This window comes from Ranitomeya imitator, chromosome 2 (genome assembly GCF_032444005.1).
Source record: "Ranitomeya imitator isolate aRanImi1 chromosome 2, aRanImi1.pri, whole genome shotgun sequence".
In the NCBI taxonomy this organism is placed as follows: Eukaryota; Metazoa; Chordata; class Amphibia; order Anura; family Dendrobatidae; genus Ranitomeya; species Ranitomeya imitator.
The window spans coordinates 115,987,898-116,009,713 of record NC_091283.1 but is presented as its reverse complement, the minus strand read 5'-3'; the positions used below and the strand labels follow the sequence as shown (position 1 = coordinate 116,009,713).

General features: G+C 49.4%; 2 protein-coding genes across 6 annotated transcripts in view; one reads left to right on the top strand and one right to left on the bottom strand.

Annotated features, from left to right (window-relative positions):
* SMAD4 (SMAD family member 4) overlaps positions 1-15,209 on the bottom strand; it is a 25,836-nt gene extending 10,627 nt beyond the window's left edge. For 2 of the 3 annotated variants that reach the window (XM_069747165.1, XM_069747167.1), the window contains exons 1-5: positions 15,077-15,209; positions 4,792-5,085; positions 2,279-2,453; positions 568-597; positions 46-264 (exon numbers count right to left, since the gene is read on the bottom strand). In XM_069747165.1, the coding sequence (XP_069603266.1) occupies positions 46-264; positions 568-597; positions 2,279-2,453; positions 4,792-5,031 (664 nt within the window). In that variant the 5' untranslated portion in view covers positions 5,032-5,085; positions 15,077-15,209. Of the gene's footprint in view, positions 1-45; positions 265-567; positions 598-2,278; positions 2,454-4,791; positions 5,086-14,835; positions 14,965-15,076 lie in introns of those variants that run through there. The other variant, XM_069747166.1, reaches the window with a different exon arrangement.
* Positions 15,032-21,816, top strand: LOC138662053 (uncharacterized). Of its 3 annotated transcripts, none has more exons than XM_069747171.1 (4): positions 15,032-15,314; positions 15,760-15,875; positions 15,943-16,089; positions 20,371-21,816. In XM_069747171.1, the coding sequence occupies exons 3-4, from the start codon at positions 15,959-15,961 to the stop codon at positions 21,356-21,358; spliced, it is 1,119 nt and encodes a 372-aa protein (XP_069603272.1). In that variant the 5' UTR covers positions 15,032-15,314; positions 15,760-15,875; positions 15,943-15,958; the 3' UTR covers positions 21,359-21,816. The 3 variants fall into 3 exon arrangements, with proteins under 3 accessions (XP_069603272.1, XP_069603271.1, XP_069603269.1); XM_069747170.1 differs by having other exon boundaries at positions 15,034-15,273; XM_069747168.1 differs by having other exon boundaries at positions 15,162-15,685.

Below are 21,816 nucleotides of genomic sequence, written 5' to 3'. Positions count from 1 at the left end.
AGTCTTGCAGACTGGAGGTGGGATTCAGAAGCTGCGGACACTTACTTGTGGATGGGACGGGGATGCTGGAGAAGCTGGAGGCATTGGGGGTGCTGGGCTCACTGGAGGCCATCAGTGAAGAGTTGCTGTAGCTCTCGTTGGACGACCGGTTGCTCGGGGGGTGCTGGATGGTCTGTAGTGAGTGTGCTTCAGAGGCGGCGATACTCTGCTGAGCTTCCACGTAGTCATGGCCGTACTCGTCCTTCACCAGTAAACTAGACGGAGCTGTGACAAGATGACAGGCAGGACGTTACATACCATGGAGGAACCATCACTACAGCGTCTGGACCGAGCAGCTACCGAAGGAAAAAAGTCACCAGCTCCCTCCTCCCTGCTATAAAAAAGATGGAGGACGCATAGCTATAATTGTCAGAGACGTGCTGAGGCGTCCTCGTCCTTCTGGAATATCGCCCAGATACAAACTACTCCGGACCCACAGACCAGGCCTCGTACATTATGGAGGAGGCCGCACCATGTGACGAAGCTGCGCTCCACCGTCACCGGACAACGGGCCAGGGAAAGACTTACCGGTACTCTGAATGGTTAACCCCGACAAGTCTGCAAGATAAAGGAGCAGTGTCAGCAATAAAGAAGGAGAGACGCAAGTAATCTAGGCTCCTTCACATTCAACGGACTAATAATACCTCAACTAAAATCCAACAATCTAATGGATGGTAAAAACCACACGTCATAGAGATCTATAGTGTACGACCCCCTCCTCCCCCCACCATAGGCACCCCAGCAGCATGGCCACCAACCAATGGTCGGGGGCATCACTGCTCATCGATGTCATCTCTGCATGATGTGCTTTATACAACATGACTGCCTCCCGGCCCTCCCTGTAAGTAACTAATCACAGACATGAAGATCTCCTCATCTTTCTCTGTAAATGATGAATGCACCTACAGTGCTGGCTGCTGGTTTCTTCATGAAAAGTATTGTGGCATAAATACTACCAAGTCTCTTCTCTGTCACTTTAAATAGTACTGCTTCCCTATTTGTGTCTGAAAATGACCAAGGAACAGATAGTACTGTACTGCCCATCCACGAAAATCCAGACACCAGGAGCTCCTTGTCGCTCTCGGTAAATGATGTATGCACACACAGTGCTGGCTGCTGGTTTCTTCATGAAAAGGAGACAGGGGGAATAGGTACTATCACTATAAATATTTCCTCCCTATTCCAGTAAAGAAAATGACACAGGCACAGATAGTACCTCATTCCCTGTAACGTAAATGACAGGTACCGACAGTAGTGCCTATCTCTATAAATGACAGAGGCACACACAGTACTGCCTATCCCTGCAAAGTAAATAATCCAGGCACAGATAGTACTGCCTATCACTGTAAGTGATGTAGACAGATAGTACTGCCTTCCCCTGTAAGCAGTGTAGGCACAAATAGTACTGCCTTGCCCTGTAAGCGATGTAGGCACAGAGAGTACTGCCTTGCCCTGTAAGCGATGTAGGCACAGAGTACTGCCTTCCCCTGTAAGCGATGTAGGCACAGAGAGTAATGCCTTGCCTTGTAAGCGATGTAGGCACAGAGAGTACTGCCTTCCCCTGTAAGCGATGTAGGCACAGAGAGTACTGCCTTGCCTTGTAAGCGATGTAGGCACAGAGAGTACTGCCTTCCCCTATTAAGCGATGTAGGCACAAAGAGTACTGCCTTCCCCTGTAAGCGATGTAGGCACAGAGAGTACTGCCTTCCCCTGTAAGCGATGTAGGCACAGAGAGTACTGCCTTGCCCTGTAAGCGATGTAGGCACAGAGAGTACTGCCTTCCCCTGTAAGCGATGTAGGCACAGAGAGTACTGCCTTCCCCTGTAAGCGATGTAGGCACAGAGAGTACTGCCTTGCCCTGTAAGCGATGTAGGCACAGAGAGTACTGCCTTCCCCTGTAAGCGATGTAGGCACAGAGAGTACTGCCTTCCCCTGTAAGCGATGTAGGCACAGAGAGTACTGCCTTCCCCTGTAAGCGATGTAGGCACAGAGAGTACTGCCTCCTTATCCATCATTGTCTTTTTTTTCCTATAAATGATGTAAGAAGGGACATTACTGCCTATTCCTGTAAAAAACACAGGCACAGATAGTGCTACCTGCCCATGTACCACTCTAAGTGGTGTCTGCACATATAATACTGTCTAGTCCTGTACAGACCCCGCTGCGCCCATCATTTCTGCTCCTTACGCCTCCGCTAGTCATTACATCAGACGGATGACACAAGGCTCAGGTCTCTTACCGATCCCAGGGGACACGACGCGCTCGTAGTGATAGGGATTGACACAGACACTGTCGCACTTCAGGTCAAACGCGTACTGACAATATTTCACATGTTTCAGTTCATTCTTATGAAGATCCGGCCACCGCCAGAGACGGGCATAGATGACGTGGGGGAAACCTTTCCTGCCGGCCACCTGCAAGAGACCATGGACGGCGTCAGGGCAGAAAGGCAAGTCACCGAGACCACAGTGAACCACGTAGGACAACGCTGGTGGACAGGACTAATGGTGTACGGGCCACTATCGGCACAGCAGCTGAGCACAGTTTACAGCTTCACATCTGCCTGATTGGCTTATTACGGCCATCAAAGTACTGAGAAAGGGAAGAAATGACGGTTCCCAGGTCACGGACCACTGACCAAAGCTTCCGATAGTGTCTAATATTTGGTATGGCCACGTTCAAAAAAGTCTGATCATAATATAGAAGGATTTTACTCTTTATGGTAAAGGTCGTAAAGAAAAAAAAATTGAAAAAACGCCAGAACGGCTGTTAATCAGTGACCGCAGATCCCCCAGGAAATACAATAAAAAGTGATGACGTACAAGATCCCACGTATGCTAAACATCAACTCAACACCTAAAAAGTCAGGACCTCGGAAATCTCCATCAATAAGAAAAAAGTTATGGCCTCAGAAAATGGTAACAATTTTTTCTTACAAAGTTATGAATTTTCCTAATCTCATATACAGTTAGGTCCAAAAATATTTGGACAGTGGCGGAATCTCCGTGATTTCAGCTCTGTAGGCCAATATTTTGGATTTAAAGGGGACCTGTCACCAAGAAAAAAAAAAAAAAAAAATCTATTAACCTGCTGATATAGGGCTAATCTACAGTTTAATAGCGTTACTAACCCGCCCAGCGCCTGCACTTACAAGAACGCTGCAGGGAGAAAATGAACTTTATTCGTCCCTGGTAGAATTCAGCTTTCAGTCGCAGGGGTGCCACTGACACATGTTCACTCAGTGTCCTGAGTTTTTTTGTTTGTTTTTTTGCAGAATGCATCAAACTGTTGATTTGGCCACTTAACATTTCTGTTCTCTCTCTGATGGATTTCTTCTTTTCCGCCAGTCTAATAATGGACTGTTTCTCTTCTATTGAGAGATCCTTTGACCACATGTTGTGGGTTCACAGCAACAGCTTCCAAATGTAAATGCCACACCTGGAATCAGCTCCAGACCTTTTACCTGCTTCATTGATGGACTAAAGAGGGAAAAGCCCATCAAAGGGTTTTTGAGATAATTGTGCAATTATTTTTGGCCCCTTGCATATTAAAAGGCTATAATTCCTAAACCCTTCCTCTAATTAGGATGTGAATCCTCTCAAATTAAAGCTGAGAGGCGGCACTTTATATTGATTATAGAACTGTAACTTGAATACGTTTTGGTAAACAGCTAAAATGCCAAAACTTGTCACTGTCCAACTTTTTCTGGACCTACCTGTATATGCGGTAATAGGAGCTTAGAAAAATTAAGAACTTTGTCAGGAAAAAAATATTGTGCCGCCATTATTCTATACACATTTGGCATTTCTGTGATGGCACGGACCTGGAGAATCATGCTTCTGGGGCATTTTTACAATACAAAGAACGTCCCCCTCCACGTTTTGAGTACAATATACAGTAAAGTTAATAGTGTAACCCAATATCACAATTCGTCCTGAAAAAAAAAAAAAACGCCCTTGTACAGCGATGTAGATGGGAAAAAGTCACGGCTCGTGGTAGAAAGGGAGGAAAATATTAAAGTGCAAAAAGTAGAAATCTGGCAGCAGTGGAAAGGGAACACACACTCTGGACAAGCTCCAGACAGCTTGGCAACATGTTTTCTAACCCATTATACTGTCACGGTGGGAACGCACCCGACCCTCCGCGTGTGAACGCACCCGACCCTCCGCGTGTGAACGCACCCGACCCTCCGCGTGTGAACGCACCCGACCCTCCGCGTGTGAACGCACCCGACCCTCCGCGTGTGAACGCACCCGACCCTCCGCGTGTGAACGCACCCGACCCTCCGCGTGTGAACGCACCCGACCCTCCGCGTGTGAACGCACCCGACCCTCCGCGTGTGAACGCACCCGACCCTCCGCGTGTGAACGCACCCGACCCTCCGCGTGTGAACGCACCCGACCCTCCGCGTGTGAACGCACCCGACCCTCCGCGTGTGAACGCACCCGACCCTCCGCGTGTGAACGCACCCGACCCTCCGCGTGTGAACGCACCCGACCCTCCGCGTGTGAACGCACCCGACCCTCCGCGTGTGAACGCACCCGACCCTCCGCGTGTGAACGCACCCGACCCTCCGCGTGTGAACGCACCCGACCCTCCGCGTGTGAACGCACCCGACCCTCCGCGTGTGAACGCACCCGACCCTCCGCGTGATACTTAGCCCAGAATCCATTACATAGTATGGTGTTACCCACTAAACCAAAAGCCCCCTAGGCACATACAGCGCCCACCTAACAAAGAACATGTGCCCACCTGCAGCCGTCCATCTAAGGTCCTCTGGATGGTGACACATTTGCTGGGATGGGCCCCGTTTGTGGTGATGGCGGTGATCAGAGAATCCAATTCATCCTTCTTCTCCTTCAGCTTCTTTACTAGACTCTCGATGGCTCGCTTGGCAAAGGTCTCGCTCTCGCCTCCCTGGCGGTGGCACATCAGGCTGTGTACGATGCTCAGGCAGGCGTCGTTGCTGGTGGGGGTGTTGGTGATGGACATGTTGCCACCGCAGCCCGGATCGAGCGTCTTAGCGCAAGGTTCCAACTGCTGAGCCTGGAAATAGCAGAAAATCACAAGTCAGGGAAGTCTGTGGACGGAGACCCCGGGAGGTACCCCGGAATTACAATGTACCCCCTCCATCACGAGTCTGATCACTGCGGACCCCACAACCCTGAGAACCTAAGCACTCGGCCGCTTCAGTACAGTGCGCCGTCCTCGGACGTCACCACGAGCAGCGCCTGGATCTGGTCTTACTAATAAAAGGACGTTTTGTATAACATATTACCCCTGATCGTCCAGCATCTATGGCGATAAGAAAGTACACCCCAGCATTTCCATTCAGAAGCTTTTTGCCAAGATCTGCTGATAAATGCGCAGAGCCACATGGTCCGACACTGGACGAGGAGATGCACGCGCTGTTTTGCCACAGGCTTATCGTGCAGAGGCTGAAAATCTGGGCACAAAAAAATTGCAATAAATTGCCGTATGTACCCCAAAATCCCATCAATAAAAAGTACGGATCAGCGAGCAAAAGAACAGCCCTCACATCGGAAAAATAAAGAAAGGTCATAAACACTGGCAAAGAAATACAGACCGGAGCTTTGTTTAACCTCTAAAATAGTAATACGTTTTTACAAGTTTGATCTCACAGTCATTGTCCTCACAATCCGCCTGCCGGGTCACATCTACATCAACGCCAGAAACACAAACCCCAAAAAACTAGTGGCGGTATTTCGATTTTTTTTCCCCACTAATTCACTGCATTTGGAATTTCCTTCTCCGTTTTCTAGGACATCACATGGTAAAATTAAGGGCAAGTTCACACAGGGCGTCGTTGCTGCTTTTTTTTCCTGCAGCAAAACCTGATCTTCTTAGCAGTAAAAAAGAAGCTGCGTCAAAAAAGCAGGTTTAGGTGCGTATTTGGTGCGGTTTTTTTCTCTTTGTCCAGGCTAATGTCCTTGGATTTTCAACAGCAAAAACGCAGCAAATAATGATACCTGCGTTTTTTCTGCATTTTTTTCAAGACCCATTCAAGTCAATGAGTGAAAAAAGCTAAAAAAACGAAGCAAAAAAGCTGAAAGAAGTGACATGCTCTATGCCCAAAAAACAAAGCAAAGCACAAAACACTGATCACGCAAAAAACCAATGTGTGTGCGGAGGTTTCTGAAATACCACAGGCTTTGCTGGAACTGTAAAAGCAGCTGAAAATTATCATAAAAAACGCAGCAAAACACAATGTGTGAACTTACCCTGACATTGTCCATCATAATACTACACATCATCCAGCAGAACTAAGCGCTCGCACTGCTGCTCACAGGAAGAGGACATGGCTTATTTAGGGGAGAAAAAATAATGAAATTTAAAAAAAACAAAAATCGCCAGATTCTAAAAGGGTTAAAGACGAGCGAAGGATATAGATGAAGGTACACAGTGAGTGGAGACCATCGCCCACATGTGCCCGGCTTGTGAGTGCAGACCCTCGCCCACGTGTGCCCGGCTTAGGAGTGCAGACCCTCGCCCACGTGTGCCCGGCTTAGGAGTGCAGACCCTCGCCCACGTGTGCCCGGCTTGGGAGTGTAGACCCTCGCCCACGTGTGCCCGGCTTGGGAGTGCAGACCCTCGCCCACGTGTGCCCAGCTTGGGAGTGCAGACCCTCGCCCACGTGTGCCCGGCTTGTGAGTGCAGACCCTCGCCCATGTGCGCCGGGCTTGTGAGTGCAGACCCGCACCCACGTATGCCGGGCTTGTGAGTGCAGACCCTCGCCCACGTGTGCCCGGCTTGGGAGTGCAGACCCTCGCCCACATGTACCCGGCTTGTGAGTGCAGACCCTCGCCCACGTGTGCTCAGCTTGTGAGTGCAGACCCTCACCCACGTGTGCCCGGCTTGTGAGTGCAGACTCTCGCCTACATGTGCCCGGCTAGTGAGTGCAGACCCTCGCCCACGTGTGCCCGGCTTGTGAGTGCAGACCCTCGCCCACGTGTGCCCGGCTTAGGAGTGCAGACCCTCGCCCACGTGTGCCCGGCTTAGGAGTGCAGACCCTCGCCCACGTGTGCCCGGCTTAGGAGTGCAGACCCTCGCCCACGTGTGCCCGGCTTAGGAGTGCAGACCCTCGCCCACGTGTGCCCGGCTTGGGAGTGCAGACCCTCACCCACGTATGCCCGGCTTGTGAGTGCACACTCTAGCCCATGTGCGCCTGGCTTGGGAGTACAGACCCTCTCCAGCGTATACCCGGCTCGTGCCCACCCATTGCCCAACAATTCAAGCCATAAACTAACAGACATGGAAAATTCAACTTTGTCCGGCCAAGAACAGCACAGGAGGCAGAACTGACGGCTCGCTGCGGACATTAACCCTTCATCATCAGGGCCCTAGTGGCACGTTAGGTGGACGCGGGGGCCGACAGACAGCGCATTAGTGGTCTCTAATGTACGGAAAGAGGACAGACGCGTAGCCATAATGTACAGGAGGGAACATGACACCTTAATGGGTCTAATCCTGCGGGAACAGGAATCTGCCATCGATCCGACGTCACATCTCAGCTGCCGAAATAACCGAGAGCATCAGAGAGGATAGATACCCTCTAACTCTAGTGCCCCCTATTACAGGACAGTGAGGACAAATACCCTCTAACTCTAGTGCCCACTATTACAGGACAGTGAGGGCAAATACCCTCTAACTCTAGTGCCCCCTATTACAGGACAGTGAGGGCAAATACCCTCTAACTCTAGTGCCCCCTATTACAGGACAGTGAGGACAAACACCCTCTTGCTCTAGTGCCCACTATTACAGGACAGTGAGGACAAACACCCTCTTGCTCTAGTGCCCACTATTACAGGACAGTGAGGACAAATACCCTCTAACTCTAGTGCCCCCTATTACAGGACAGTGAGGACAAATACCCTCTTGCTCTAGTGCCCACTATTACAGGACAGTGAGGACAAATACCCTCTTGCTCTAGTGCCCCCTATTACAGGACAGTGAGGACAAATACCCTCTAACTCTAGTGCCCACTATTACAGGACAGTGAGGACAAATACCCTCTTGCTCTAGTGCCCCCTATTACAGGACAGTGAGGACAAATACCCTCTAACGCTAGTGCCCACTATTACAGGACAGTGAGGACAAACACCCTCTAACTCTAGTGCCCCCTATTACAGGACAGTGAGGACAAATACCCTCTAACTCTAGTGCCCCCTATTACAAGACAGTGAGGACAAATACCCTCTAACGCTAGTGCCCACTATTACAGGACAGTGAGGACAAATACCCTCTAACTCTAGTGCCCCCTATTACAGGACAGTGAGGGCAAATACCCTCTAACTCTAGTGCGCCCTATTACAGGACAGTGAGGACAAATACCCTCTAACTCTAGTGCCCCCTATTACAGGACAGTGAGGACAAATACCCTCTAACTCTAGTGCCCCCTATTACAGGACAGTGAGGACAAATACCCTCTAACTCTAGTGCCCCCTATTACAGGACAGTGAGGACAAATACCCTCTAACTCTAGTGCCCCCTATTACAGGACAGTGAGGACAAATACCCTCTAACTCTAGTGCCCCCTATTACAGGACAGTGAGGACAAATACCCTCTAACTCTAGTGCCCCCTATTACAGGACAGTGAGGACAAATACCCTCTAACTCTAGTGCCCCCTATTACAGGACAGTGAGGACAAACACCCTCTAACTCTAGTGCCCACTATTACAGGACAGTGAGGACAAATACCCTCTAACTCTAGTGCCCCCTATTACAGGACAGTGAGGACAAATACCCTCTAACTCTAGTGCCCCCTATTACAGGACAGTGAGGACAAATACCCTCTAACTCTAGTGCCCCCTATTACAAGACAGTGAGGACAAATACCCTCTTGCTCTAGTGCCCCCTATTACAGGACAGTGAGGACAAACACCCTCTAACTCTAGTGCCCACTATTACAGGACAGTGAGGACAAATACCCTCTAACTCTAGTGCCCCCTATTACAGGACAGTGAGGACAAATACCCTCTAACTCTAGTGCCCCCTATTACAAGACAGTGAGGACAAATACCCTCTTGCTCTAGTGCACCCTATTACAGGACAGTGAGGACAAATACCCTCTAACGCTAGTGCCCACTATTACAGGACAGTGAGGACAAATACCCTCTAACTCTAGTGCCCCCTATTACAGGACAGTGAGGACAAATACCCTCTAACTCTAGTGCCCCCTATTACAAGACAGTGAGGACAAATACCCTCTAACGCTAGTGCCCACTATTACAGGACAGTGAGGACAAATACCCTCTTATTCTAGTGCCCCCTATTACAGGACAGTGAGGACAAATACCCTCTAACTCTAGTGCCCCATATTACAGGACAGTGAGGACAAATACCCTCTTGCTCTAGTGCCCCCTATTACAGGACAGTGAGGACAAATACCCTCTAAATCTAGTGCCCCCTATTACAGGACAGTGAGGACAAATACCCTCTAAATCTAGTGCCCCCTATTACAGGACAGTGAGGACAAATACCCTCTAACGCTAGTGCCCACTATTACAGGACAGTGAGGACAAATACCCTCTAACTCTAGTGCCCCATATTACAGGACAGTGAGAACAAATGCCCTCTTACTCTAGTGCCCCCTATTACAGGACAGTGAGGACAAATACCCTCTTATTCTAGTGCCCCCAATTACAGGACAGTGAGGACAAATACCCTCTAACTCTAGTGCCCCATATTACAGGACAGTGAGGACAAATACCCTCTTGCTCTAGTGCCCCCTATTACAGGACAGTGAGGACAAATACCCTCTAACTCTAGTGCCCCCTATTACAGGACAGTGAGGACAAATACCCTCTTGCTCTAGTGCCCCCTATTACAGGACAGTGAGGACAAATACCCTCTAACTCTAGTGCCCCCTATTACAGGACAGTGAGGACAAATATCCTCTAACTCTAGTGCCCCCTATTACAGGACAGTGAGGACAAATACACTCTTAGGCTGTGTGCACACGATGCAGATTTGGTGCAGAAAAATCTGCTGCAGTTCTGCACTAAATCTGCATCTCCTGGCAGAATCTGCAGGTGCGTTTTTGATGCGTTTTTTGAGCACAAAAAACGCATAAAAAAACGCACCTGCAGATTTCTATTATGGAGGGGTGCAGAAACGCTGCAGAACTGCACAAAAGAAGTGACATGCACTTCTTTGAAATCTGCAGCGTTTCTGCGCAGATTTTTCTGCACCATGTGCACAGCTTTTTTTTTTCACATGGATTTACATTGTACTGTGATCACAGTGCAGTTCTGCAGCGTTTCTGCTGCAGAAAAATCTGCTGCAGTTCTGCACTAAATCTGCATCGTGTGCACATACCCTTACTCTAGTGCCCCCTATTACAGGGCAGTGAGGACAAATACTTTCTTACTCTAGTGCCCCCATTACAGGACAGTGAGGACAAATACTCTCTTACTCTAGTGCCCCCTATTACAGGACAGTGAGGACAAATACCCTCTTACTCTTGTGCCCCCATTACAGGACAGTGAGGACAAATACTCTCTTACTCTAGTGCCCCCTATTACAGGACAGTGAGGACAAATACCCTCTAAATCTAGTGCCCCCTATTACAGGACAGTGAGGACAAATACCCTCTTGATCTAGTGCCCCCTATTACAGGACAGTGAGGACAAATACCCTCTAAGGCTACGTTCACACTAGCGTTGTGCGCCGCTGCGTCGGCGACGCAACGCACAACACACGGAAAAACGCGGCATAACGCACGCAAAAACGCTGCGTTTTGCGACGCATGCGTCGTTTTTTGCCGAAAATCGGACGCAAGAAAAATGCAACTTGTTGCTTTTTCTTGGTCCGACGCTTGCGGCAAAAAAAGACGCATGCGTCGCACAACGCAACAAACAAAAACGCATGCGTCCCCCATGTAAAATATAGGGGCGCATGACGCGTGCGTTGCCGCTGCGGCGCCCGACGCTAACCCGACGCACACTAGCATAACGCTAGTGTGAACGTTACCTAACTCTAGTGCCCCCTATTACAGGACAGTGAGGACAAATACCTCTAACTAGTGCCCACTATTACAGGACAGTGAGGACAAATACCCTCTTAATCTAGTGCCCCCTATTACAGGACAGTGAGGACAAATACCCTCTTACTCTAGTGCCCCCTATTACAGGACAGTGAGGACAAATACCCTCTAAATCTAGTGCCCCCAATTACAGGACAGTGAGGACAAATACACTCTTACTCTAGTGCCCCCTATTACAGGACAGTGAGGACAAATACCCTCTTACTCTAGTGCCCCCTATTACGGAACAGTGAGGACAAATACCTTCTTACTCTAGTGCCCCCTATTACAGGACATTGAGGACAAATACCCTCTTACTCTAGTGCCCCCAATTACAGGACAGTGAGGACAAATACACTCTTACTCTAGTGCCCCCTATTACAGGACAGTGAGGACAAATACCCTCTAACTCTAGTGCCCCCAATTACAGGACAGTGAGGACAAATACCCTCTTACTCTAGTGCCCCCTATTACAGAACAGTGAGGACAAATACCCTCTAACTCTAGTGCCCCCAATTACAGGACAGTGAGGACAAATACCCTCTTGCTCTAGTGCCCCCTATTACAGGACAGTGAAGACAAATATCCTCTAACTAGTGCCCCCTATAAAAGGACAGTGAGGACAAATACCCTCTTACTCTAGTGCACCCTATTACAGGACAGTGAGGACAAATACCCTCTAACTAGTGCCCCCTATAAAAGGACAGTGAGGACAAATACCCTCTTACTCTAGTGCCCCCTATTACAGGGCAGTGAGGACAAATACCCTCTTACTCTAGTGCCCCCATTACAGGACAGTGAGGACAAATACCCTCTTGCTCTAGTGCCCCCTATTACAGGACAGTGAGGACAAATACCCTCTAACTAGTGCCCCCTATCACAGGACAGTGAGGACAAATACCCTCTAACTCTAGTGCCCCATATTACAGGACAGTGAGGACAAATACCCTCTTGCTCTAGTGCCCCCTATTACAGGACAGTGAGGACAAATACCCTCTTACTCTAGTGCCCCCTATTACAGGACAGTGAGGACAAATACCCTCTTGCTCTAGTGCCCCCTATTACAGGACAGTGAGGACAAATATCCTCTAACTAGTGCCCCCTATAAAAGGACAGTGAGGACAAATACCCTCTTACTCTAGTGCCCCCTATTACAGGACAGTGAGGACAAATACCCTCTTACTCTAGTGCCCCCATTACAGGACAGTGAGGACAAATACTCTCTTACTCTAGTGCCCCCTATTACAGGACAGTGAGGACAAATACCCTCTTACTCTAGTGCCCCCATTACAGGACAGTGAGGACAAATACTCTCTTACTCTAGTGCCCCCTATTACAGGACAGTGAGGACAAATACCCTCTTACTCTAGTGCCCCCTATTACAGGACAGTGAGGACAAATACCCTCTAAATCTAGTGCCCCCAATTACAGGACAGTGAGGACAAATACCCTCTAAATCTAGTGCCCCCAATTACAGGACAGTGAGGACAAATACCCTCTAAATCTAGTGCCCCCTATTACAGGACAGTGAGGACAAATACCCTCTAAATCTAGTGCCCCCTATTACAGGACAGTGAGGACAAATACCCTCTAAATCTAGTGCCCCCTATTACAGGACAGTGAGGACAAATACCCTCTTACTCTAGTGCCCCCTATTACAGGACAGTGAGGACAAATACCCTCTAACTCTAGTGCCCCCTATTACAGGACAGTGAGGACAAATACCCTCTAAATCTAGTGCCCCCTATTACAGGACAGTGAGGACAAATACACTCTTACTCTAGTGCCCCCTATTACAGGACAGTGAGGACAAATACTCTCTTACTCTAGTGCCCACTATTACAGGACAGTGAGGACAAATACCCTCTTACTCTAGTGCCCCCTATTACGGAACAGTGAGGACAAATACTCTCTTACTCTAGTGCCCCCAATTACAGGATAGTGAGGGGTGGCAGACGTGGGGTCCCAAAGGTTTGACCCTAGGAAGTCAGAACATATCTGCTCAGTTTCAACGATTGGGGTCTCGCCTAATCTTCACCCTCCGACTGCAGCCCACCCTCTTCATGGGCTGGGGTCCCTGAAATCAGTCACATACTTCTTCACATATATTTATTGGGGGAATAGGGGGCAAATTGCAGGATCAGTCACTTGCCCCCCACATGGCGCAGCTCAGGGGGCCCTGGTACCAGGGGTGCGTTATCCGGAATCCCTGCTGCCCCCACTAATCCACCAAGGACTACAGTAGCTACACTCACTTCTGTTGGTGGGGGGAGGGTCAGTGTCAGACCCTCACAGATCTCACTGGTCACCTATTGTGTCCCAAGAGCAGATGTCACTGGAGGGGGAGGGCAGGTCACCGGCAGGTCAGCACTGACCCCAATAACGCCCCTCCCACAGCTGGAGCATAGACAGGACACAGGGGGCTTATACTGTACAATACTCTGAATACAGAGAACCAGACCCCAACTATAAACTGACAGCAAAGGCCCCTGCAGCGCCCCCATAGGAGAGATGGGAAATTACACAACGCACAGAAGTGACGGAGCCCACAGAGAGAAAACCCTCCTTACCAGGACCCCCAATCACTTCATAGGGGGCCGAGCATTCCACCTTACAATTTGTGTCCCACAGCTGCCCCCCCATTACAGCGTGTGCCACGCCCGGGGACAAAATGGATTTGGTTTTCAGTCCATCTTTAAATGTAGTCGACGACCCCTTAAAAAAAAAATCTGCCCCAATCTTGACCTTGCGTTTCTGCAGGTGATGACGGACCGTCACTGACAGCAAGCAGAGGTCCTGACACTGCCGTGAGTGATTGCTGCTCTGGGGCTGAGTGACGGGACAGCCGGACCCCCCACGAGGACCCCACGGGACAGCCGGACCCCCACGGGACAGCCGGACCCCCCACGAGGACCCCACGGGACAGCCGGACCCCCACGGGACAGCCGGACCCCCCACGAGGACCCCACGGGACAGCCGGACACCCGTAAGGACCCCACGGGACAGCCGGACACCCCACGAGGACCCCACGGGACAGCCGGACACCCCACGAGGACCCCACGGGACAGCCGGACACCCCACGAGGACCCCACGGGACAGCCGGACCCCCCACGAGGACCCCACGGGACAGCCGGACCCCCGTGAGGACCCCACGGGACAGCCGGACCCCCGTGAGGACCCCACGGGACAGCCGGACCCCCGTGAGGACCCCACGGGACAGCCGGACCCCCGTGAGGACCCCACGGGACAGCCGGACCCCCGTGAGGACCCCACGGGACAGCCGGACCCCCGTGAGGACCCCACGGGACAGCCGGACCCCCGTGAGGACCCCACGGGACAGCCGGACCCCCGTGAGGACCCCACGGGACAGCCGGACCCCCGTGAGGACCCCACGGGACAGCCGGACCCCCGTGAGGACCCCACGGGACAGCCGGACCCCCGTGAGGACCCCACGGGACAGCCGGACCCCCGTGAGGACCCCACGGGACAGCCGGACCCCCGTGAGGACCCCACGGGACAGCCGGACCCCCGTGAGGACCCCACGGGACAGCCGGACCCCCGTGAGGACCCCACGGGACAGCCGGACCCCCGTGAGGACCCCACGGGACAGCCGGACCCCCGTGAGGACCCCACGGGACAGCCGGACCCCCGTGAGGACCCCACGGGACAGCCGGACCCCTATGAGGCCCCCGGGGCTGCAGACCACCAGTTCCCAGGAGCAGGCAGAAAGTTCTGCCTTTACTTTATTACACGATCTCGGTCGTCTCCGATCAGATCTGCCGGCTAGATCTCATCGCTCAGTGTCCGCACGATGTGACGGCGCCCCCGGGCGGCTCAGTGTCCGTGGGTCGGTCCGGCCGCTTAGGCCCAGCACAGACCCCTCCCCTCAGCCCGCGTCACCCCCTGCAGCGGTGCGGCGCAGCGGATCCCTCCTGCCCAGACCCCCACACCCGCCCCCAGTACGGACACACAGGCCGGGATTTCCGCTCACCTCCAGGGACTCTCCTAGCGGCGGAGGCCGCAGACAACAAACCCTCCCGGGCCGAGCGTGCGCAGCGGCGGCTAGATCCGGGACACTGAGCAGGAGGGTGGGAGGAGCCAGAACCTAGCGGGAACCAGGAGGCATGGCTAGAGGAAAACAGAAAAGCGTGGATTAGGCGAAAGGGGCGTGGCGATGCGTGCGCCATGGTAACCGGAGCAGTGATTGACGGGAGTGGACAGCGGGGGAGGTGGGTGGTAAAATCCGTGCGAACTGGGAGGGGCTAACCGAACTCAGAAGCAGCGGCCATGGTGACTTGAGTCGAAGCCGCGCCCCTTTGTTTATTGCGTTTAATGACGCGTGCGTTTTTGATGCGTTGTTGACGCGTTGGTGACGCTTGCGTTTTTGTCTCTCTTCAGTATGTTACATTTCAATAAAGCCAATTGAAATGTGCTTTCTGCCCAGAAAAAAAACCCCTCTCGCACCATTTCCCGTTTGTCCTAACACAGACATCGAGCAGCACAAGGTGCAGACATGGCTCCAGCCATACTCACTCCCCTCAGCACACAGCTGCTCCTGCACCTGGTCATCCTCATACTGAGGCTGGATAGCAGGAGCCGGGTGAGGGGTTTTTCCTTTTATGTATTTATTTTCCCTTTGTTTTATACTGGATTGTTTTCTTATTTAACCACCAGCAACAATCCCATGTCAGACGCCGCCATGGCCGCCACCGTCGGCTCCGTATCCCACCCCGACCCCGGGAGCGCGCTGAGGGGCGACACTGCAGCAGCTTCTACCCGGACCTGCGCAGGTGGGTCTCTGCCCTCGGATCTTCCCCGCGATGGCGCCTCCTTCTTATGGCTGTTCTGTATTTGTAGATCTCCCGAGGGTTTTATGTCGTTTTGCCGCCTCACCGTCACCGCCTTTGACAATATGATGGAAATTCTGCGTCCAGATTTGACCTGTGAAGATCCGGTCCTGAGGCCGACGTTCTCTGCTGAGGAAAGGCTGCTCCTCACCCTGCGGTAATTCTTATTCCACTTTCTGCTAAACCCTTCACAACATTCAGCGTACGTCACAGAATGGAATTGACTTCCCGACCGATGCGGTATATATAAGTCATAGAAGGGAAGGACTTCCTGACCGATGCAGTACTTATACGTCATAGAAGGGAAGGACTTCCTGACCGATGCGGTATATATACGTCATAGAAGCGAAGGACTTCCTGACCGATGCGGTATATATACGTTATAGAAGGGAAGGACTTCCCCACCGATGCGGTATATATATGTCATAGAAGCAAAGGACTTCCTGACCGATGCGGTATATATACGTTATAGAAGGGAAGGACTTCCTGACCGATGCAGTACTTATACGTCATAGAAGGGAAGGACTTCCTGACCGATGCAGTATATATACGTCATAGAAGCAAAGGACTTCCTGACCGATGCAGTATATATAAGTAATAGAAGGGAAGGACTTCCTGACCGATGCAGTATATATAAGTAATAGAAGGGAAGGACTTCCTGACCGATGCAGTATATATAAGTAATAGAAGGGAAGGACTTCCCGACCGATGCAGTATATATACGTCATAGAAGCAAAGGACTTCCTGACCGATGCAGTATATATAAGTAATAGAAGGGAAGGACTTCCTGACCGATGCAGTACTTATACGTCATAGAAGCAAAGGACTTCCTGACCGATGCAGTATATATACGTCATAGAAGGGAAGGACTTCCTGACCGATGCGGTATATATACGTCATAGAAGCAAAGGACTTCCTGACCGATGCAGTATATATACGTCATAGAAGCAAAGGACTTCCTGACCGATGCAGTATATATACGTCATAGAAGCAAAGGACTTCCTGACCGATGCAGTATATATACGTCATAGAAGGGAAGGACTTCCTGACCGATGCGGTATATATACGTCATAGAAGCGAAGGACTTCCTGACCGATGCGGTATATATACGTTATAGAAGGGAAGGACTTCCCCACCGATGCGGTATATATATGTCATAGAAGGAAAGGACTTCCCGACCGATGCAGTATATATACGTCATAGAAGGGAAGGACTTCCTGACCGATGCGGTATATATACGTCATAGAAGCGAAGGACTTCCTGACCGATGCGGTATATATACGTTATAGAAGGGAAGGACTTCCCCACCGATGCGGTATATATATGTCATAGAAGCAAAGGACTTCCTGACCGATGCAGTATATATACGTCATAGAAGGGAAGGACTTCCTGACCGATGCGGTATATATAAGTCATAGAAGCGAAGGACTTCCTGACCGATGCGGTATATATACGTCATAGAAGCAAAGGACTTCCTGACCGATGCGGTATATATACGTTATAGAAGCAAAGGACTTCCTGACCGATGCGGTATATATATGTCATAGAAGCAAAGGACTTCCTGACCGATGCAGTATATATACGTCATAGAAGGGAAGGACTTCCTGACCGATGCGGTATATATACGTCATAGAAGCGAAGGACTTCCTGACCGATGCGGTATATATACGTTATAGAAGGGAAGGACTTCCCCACCGATGCGGCATATATATGTCATAGAAGGAAAGGACTTCCCGACCGATGCAGTACATATACGTCATAGAAGGGAAGGACTCCCACACCGATGCGGTATATATACGTCACAGAAGGGTAGGAATTCCCGACCGATGCAGTATATATACGTCATAGTAGGGAAAGACTTCTGCAGCATGCGGTATTGTCTGCAAAAATCAGAGAGGCCTCCCGAAAATGCTAATAGGGCCGCTGCTCAGAAATAGTGAGAGTAGGGCCCAATGTAGCGATGATATGCTGGTGGTCAAATACAAGGACAAGAGGGACGTCGCTTCCTGTACCAGTATATATAGTGATGGCAGCACCGCCAGCATCGTACGTGGTACCTGTACACAGGTCACCAAACCACACTGTGAACTGGGGTACAACAAGAACATTGGGGGAGATGATCTGTCTGATCAAAACCTCCAGCTGCATAGTGCTATGCGAAAAGCTAAGGTGTGGTACAAGAAGCTGGCCGTGCACACAACGTGCAGTCCAGGCCGGGACCTTCCTTCAGTTCCAGGAGATAGTAATCAAGGCCCTAATATTTGACAGGAAGGAGCGGGCCCCAGTACTTCTGGAACTGAAGGTGCCCGTATTCTACCAGGTCAGCATTTCCCTGGTGAGGTCCCTTAAACTGCAAAGAGAGGACGGTCGCAAAAAAGGTGGCGACTGTATATCAATGCAACACCTTCCCTGGCAAACCTGATCTTCAGAGTCTAACACTTATCCATGGACTGCTAAATTAATTTCTGTACAACTTGATGCACTCTACGCAACTCACCTATGCCACCATATTATAAAATTTACATACCAGGAAAACAGATCGATTTCAAAATAGGGTCACATGTGGGGAGTTTCTACTGTTTTAGTATGTCAAGGGCTCTGCAAATGCGTCATGGCGCGAAAAAATTCCATCATAGTCTACATTCCAAAACGTCCATACTTCCTTTCGGAGCTCGGCAGTGTGTCCAAATGGTAGTTTCCTGCCACATACAGGGTGTCGGCAAACTCATAATAAATTGCACAACAAACTTCGGGGTCCATTTTCTCCTGCTACCCTTGCGAAAATAAAAAAAAAACTGAGCTAAAGCAATATTTTTGTGAAAAAAATCAAATTTATTCTTTTTCACAGTTCAACGTTGTAAAATTCCGTGAAGCACCTGTGAGTTCAAGGTGCTCACCAGACATCTAGATAAATTCCTCGAGGGGTTTAGTTTCCAGAATGGGGTCAATTGTGGGGGATATCCACTGTTTAGGCACATCAGGGGCTCTCAAAAAGTTGCATGGCGCTAGCAGACCATTCCATCAAAGTCTGCCTTACAAAACATCACTCCTTCCTTTTGGAGCTTGGCAGTGCCTCCAAGCAGTAGTTTCCCACCACAAATAGGGTATCTGTGTACTCAGGAGAAACTGCACAACAAATTTTGTGGTCCATTTTCTCTTAAAACAACATTTCTGTGGGAAAAATTAGTTTGTTTTGTGTTTCACAGTTTAACATTATAACGTTTTGTTAAGTACCTGGGGGTTCAAGGTGCTCACCACACATCTAGATAAATTCCTTGAGATGTCTGGTCTCCAAAATAAGGGTAATTTGTGGGGGGTTTCCAGTGGTTAGTCACATCAGGAGCTCTCCAAACGCAACATGGCGTCCGCCTTCTACTCCAGCCAATTTTGCAGTCTAAAGGTCAAATGATGCTCTTTCCCTTTCAAGCCCTGTCGTCCACCCAACCAGTAGTTTTCCCCCACATATGAGGTATCGGCTTACTTAGGAGAAATTGCACAGCAAATTTTGGAGTCCATTTTCTAATGTTACCCTTTTGAAAATAAAAAATGGGGCTAAAGTAATATTTATGTGAAAAAAAAAGTAAAATGTAAATTTTTTCTTTCCATATTGTTTTAATTCCTGTTACGCGCCTAAAGTGTTAATAAACTTTTTGAATGTGTTTTTGAGGGGTGCAGTTTTCAGAATGGTGCCAATTTGGGTATTTTTTTGTCATATAAACCCTTCAAAGTCACTTCATATGTGAGTTGGTCCCTAAAAAAAAATGGTTTTGTAAATTTTGTTAAAAAATTATAAATTCACTTGTCAACTTTTAACCTCCTAAGAAAAAAAAGTAAAAAAAATTGTGCTGACGTAGACGTGGGAAATATTGAAATATTATTTACTATTTCGCGTGACATATCTCTGATTTAGGGGCATAAAAATTAAAACTTTGAAAATTTGCAAAATTTTAGCCAAATTTCTGATCTTTTCACAAATAGACGGAAGTCATATCTAACAAATTCCAGAGTTATTACCTCAAAGTCAGTGGGCAGAATTGTAAAACTTGGCCTTTTCAGGAAGGTGAAAACAGCCTTGGGGGGTGAAGGGTTTAAACAAATGTTGCTTGATGCACCCTGTGACTGGCTGCAGTGGTCAGGTGATGTCAGCAGTGCTCCATTGCATGTTTCAATTGATAAACTGCTGACAATCACAAGTCGTAATGATCCAGTAGAATGTGAAATGATGTCTTCCATGACAGCTGTCTCTAAATGGATGACGAAGAGGCCTGTGCTTCATCCGGGTGGTTGATGGTAGGCAAGGTGCCGTATGGTATTACATTACCCAGCTCCTGATTGGCCATGGACAACCCCTTTAAATATTTCAGTGACAAAACTGATTGTCACAAGTGACAATAAACCATTCTGAAATGTAATTTCAATTATTTTTATTTTCTTTCAGATTTTTGGCCACAGGAGAGAGCTTTGCATCACTGCATCTTCGATTTCGAGTGGAACCATCAGCCATTTCTAATATTGTTGGAAGCACATGCAGCATTGTCTGGCAGAAGTTGCAGCCCATAGTGATGCCCTCCCCAACCGAGGAGACTTGGCGTCAGGTCGCGGCAGGATTTCAGACTGTTGCAAACTTCCCGAACTGCATCGGTGCAGTTGATGGAAACCATGTGAGAGTGATTCAGCCCCCGCGGTCAGGACCTGTCTTCTTCCATGATAAGGAGTATTTCTCAATGATCCTGATGGCGGTGGCTGATGCTCGTTACAAGTTTGTGGCCTTCGAGGTTGATGCCCATGGCACAACAGGGGACTCCCGGGTGTTTCGAACACCAAAGGTCGGAGTGCAAATCCTTCCAGATGGCGTTATGCTTCCAGCCCCTCAACCTCTTCCAGGGACCACCCATCCAGTCCCTTTTGTGATGGTGTCAAGGGACGCTTTTCCTCTGGAGACAAAACTGCTTCGCCCATACTCAGGATTGCGACTCAATGACCAGGAGAGGATTTTTAATTTTCGGCTGAGCCGGGCACGAAGAGTCGTGGATTGCACCTTTAGTCTCATGGTAAATCAGTGGAGGATCTTAAACACAGCCATCCATTTGGATATTGGGACAGTTGAATCTGTTATCAAAGCTTGCTGCGTTCTTCACAATTATGGTAGGGACTACGGTCCTGAAGTAGATGTGGCGACACTGCAACCAGCTTTTGACACCATAATCGACTGGGGTCCTGTACATCCAAACACAACAGGTGTTCGAGAAACCTTTGTTGACTATTTCATGAGTTCTGAAGGTGCAGTTCCCTGGCAATACTCCTGTGTTGGTGGTGGGGCTGTCGAGTCGGAAAGCCAAACTTCCAACACCGACTCCACAATTTCTCTAACTACCGACTCTGACTCAGACTATCACTCCGAGTCCAAAGCACAGCCTAACTACTGAGCATGTACATAAAGTGCAGCACAGCTTCCTCTCATCTATGACCCCACAGCACTGGTCACTACTGAGCATGTACAGAAAGTGCAGGACAGATTCATCTCAGCTAAAATCCCAGATCTTTAGATCAAGAACAGGACACACGTTTATAGGAAATATCCCAACTTTCCAAATTCTTCCGAAAAAATTTACAGCACCTCCTGCATTGTACTACTGTACCCAATGTATTATATATTTTAGGAGTCGATCCATTTTATACCAACTCAGACTCGACCAAAATGGACACTGACTCCAACTTCACATTCCCTGTTGTTGGTGCGCAGCCTGTACAGCAGAAGAGATGAAGCACATGACTGATAATGCTTCAGGACCAGAATTTCCAAGTGTCGTTTGTTTAATGTTTTCAGAATTGTGTTAATGTGAAATTATTCTAAAATAAAAGTTAACATTTTCTATCTCAATTC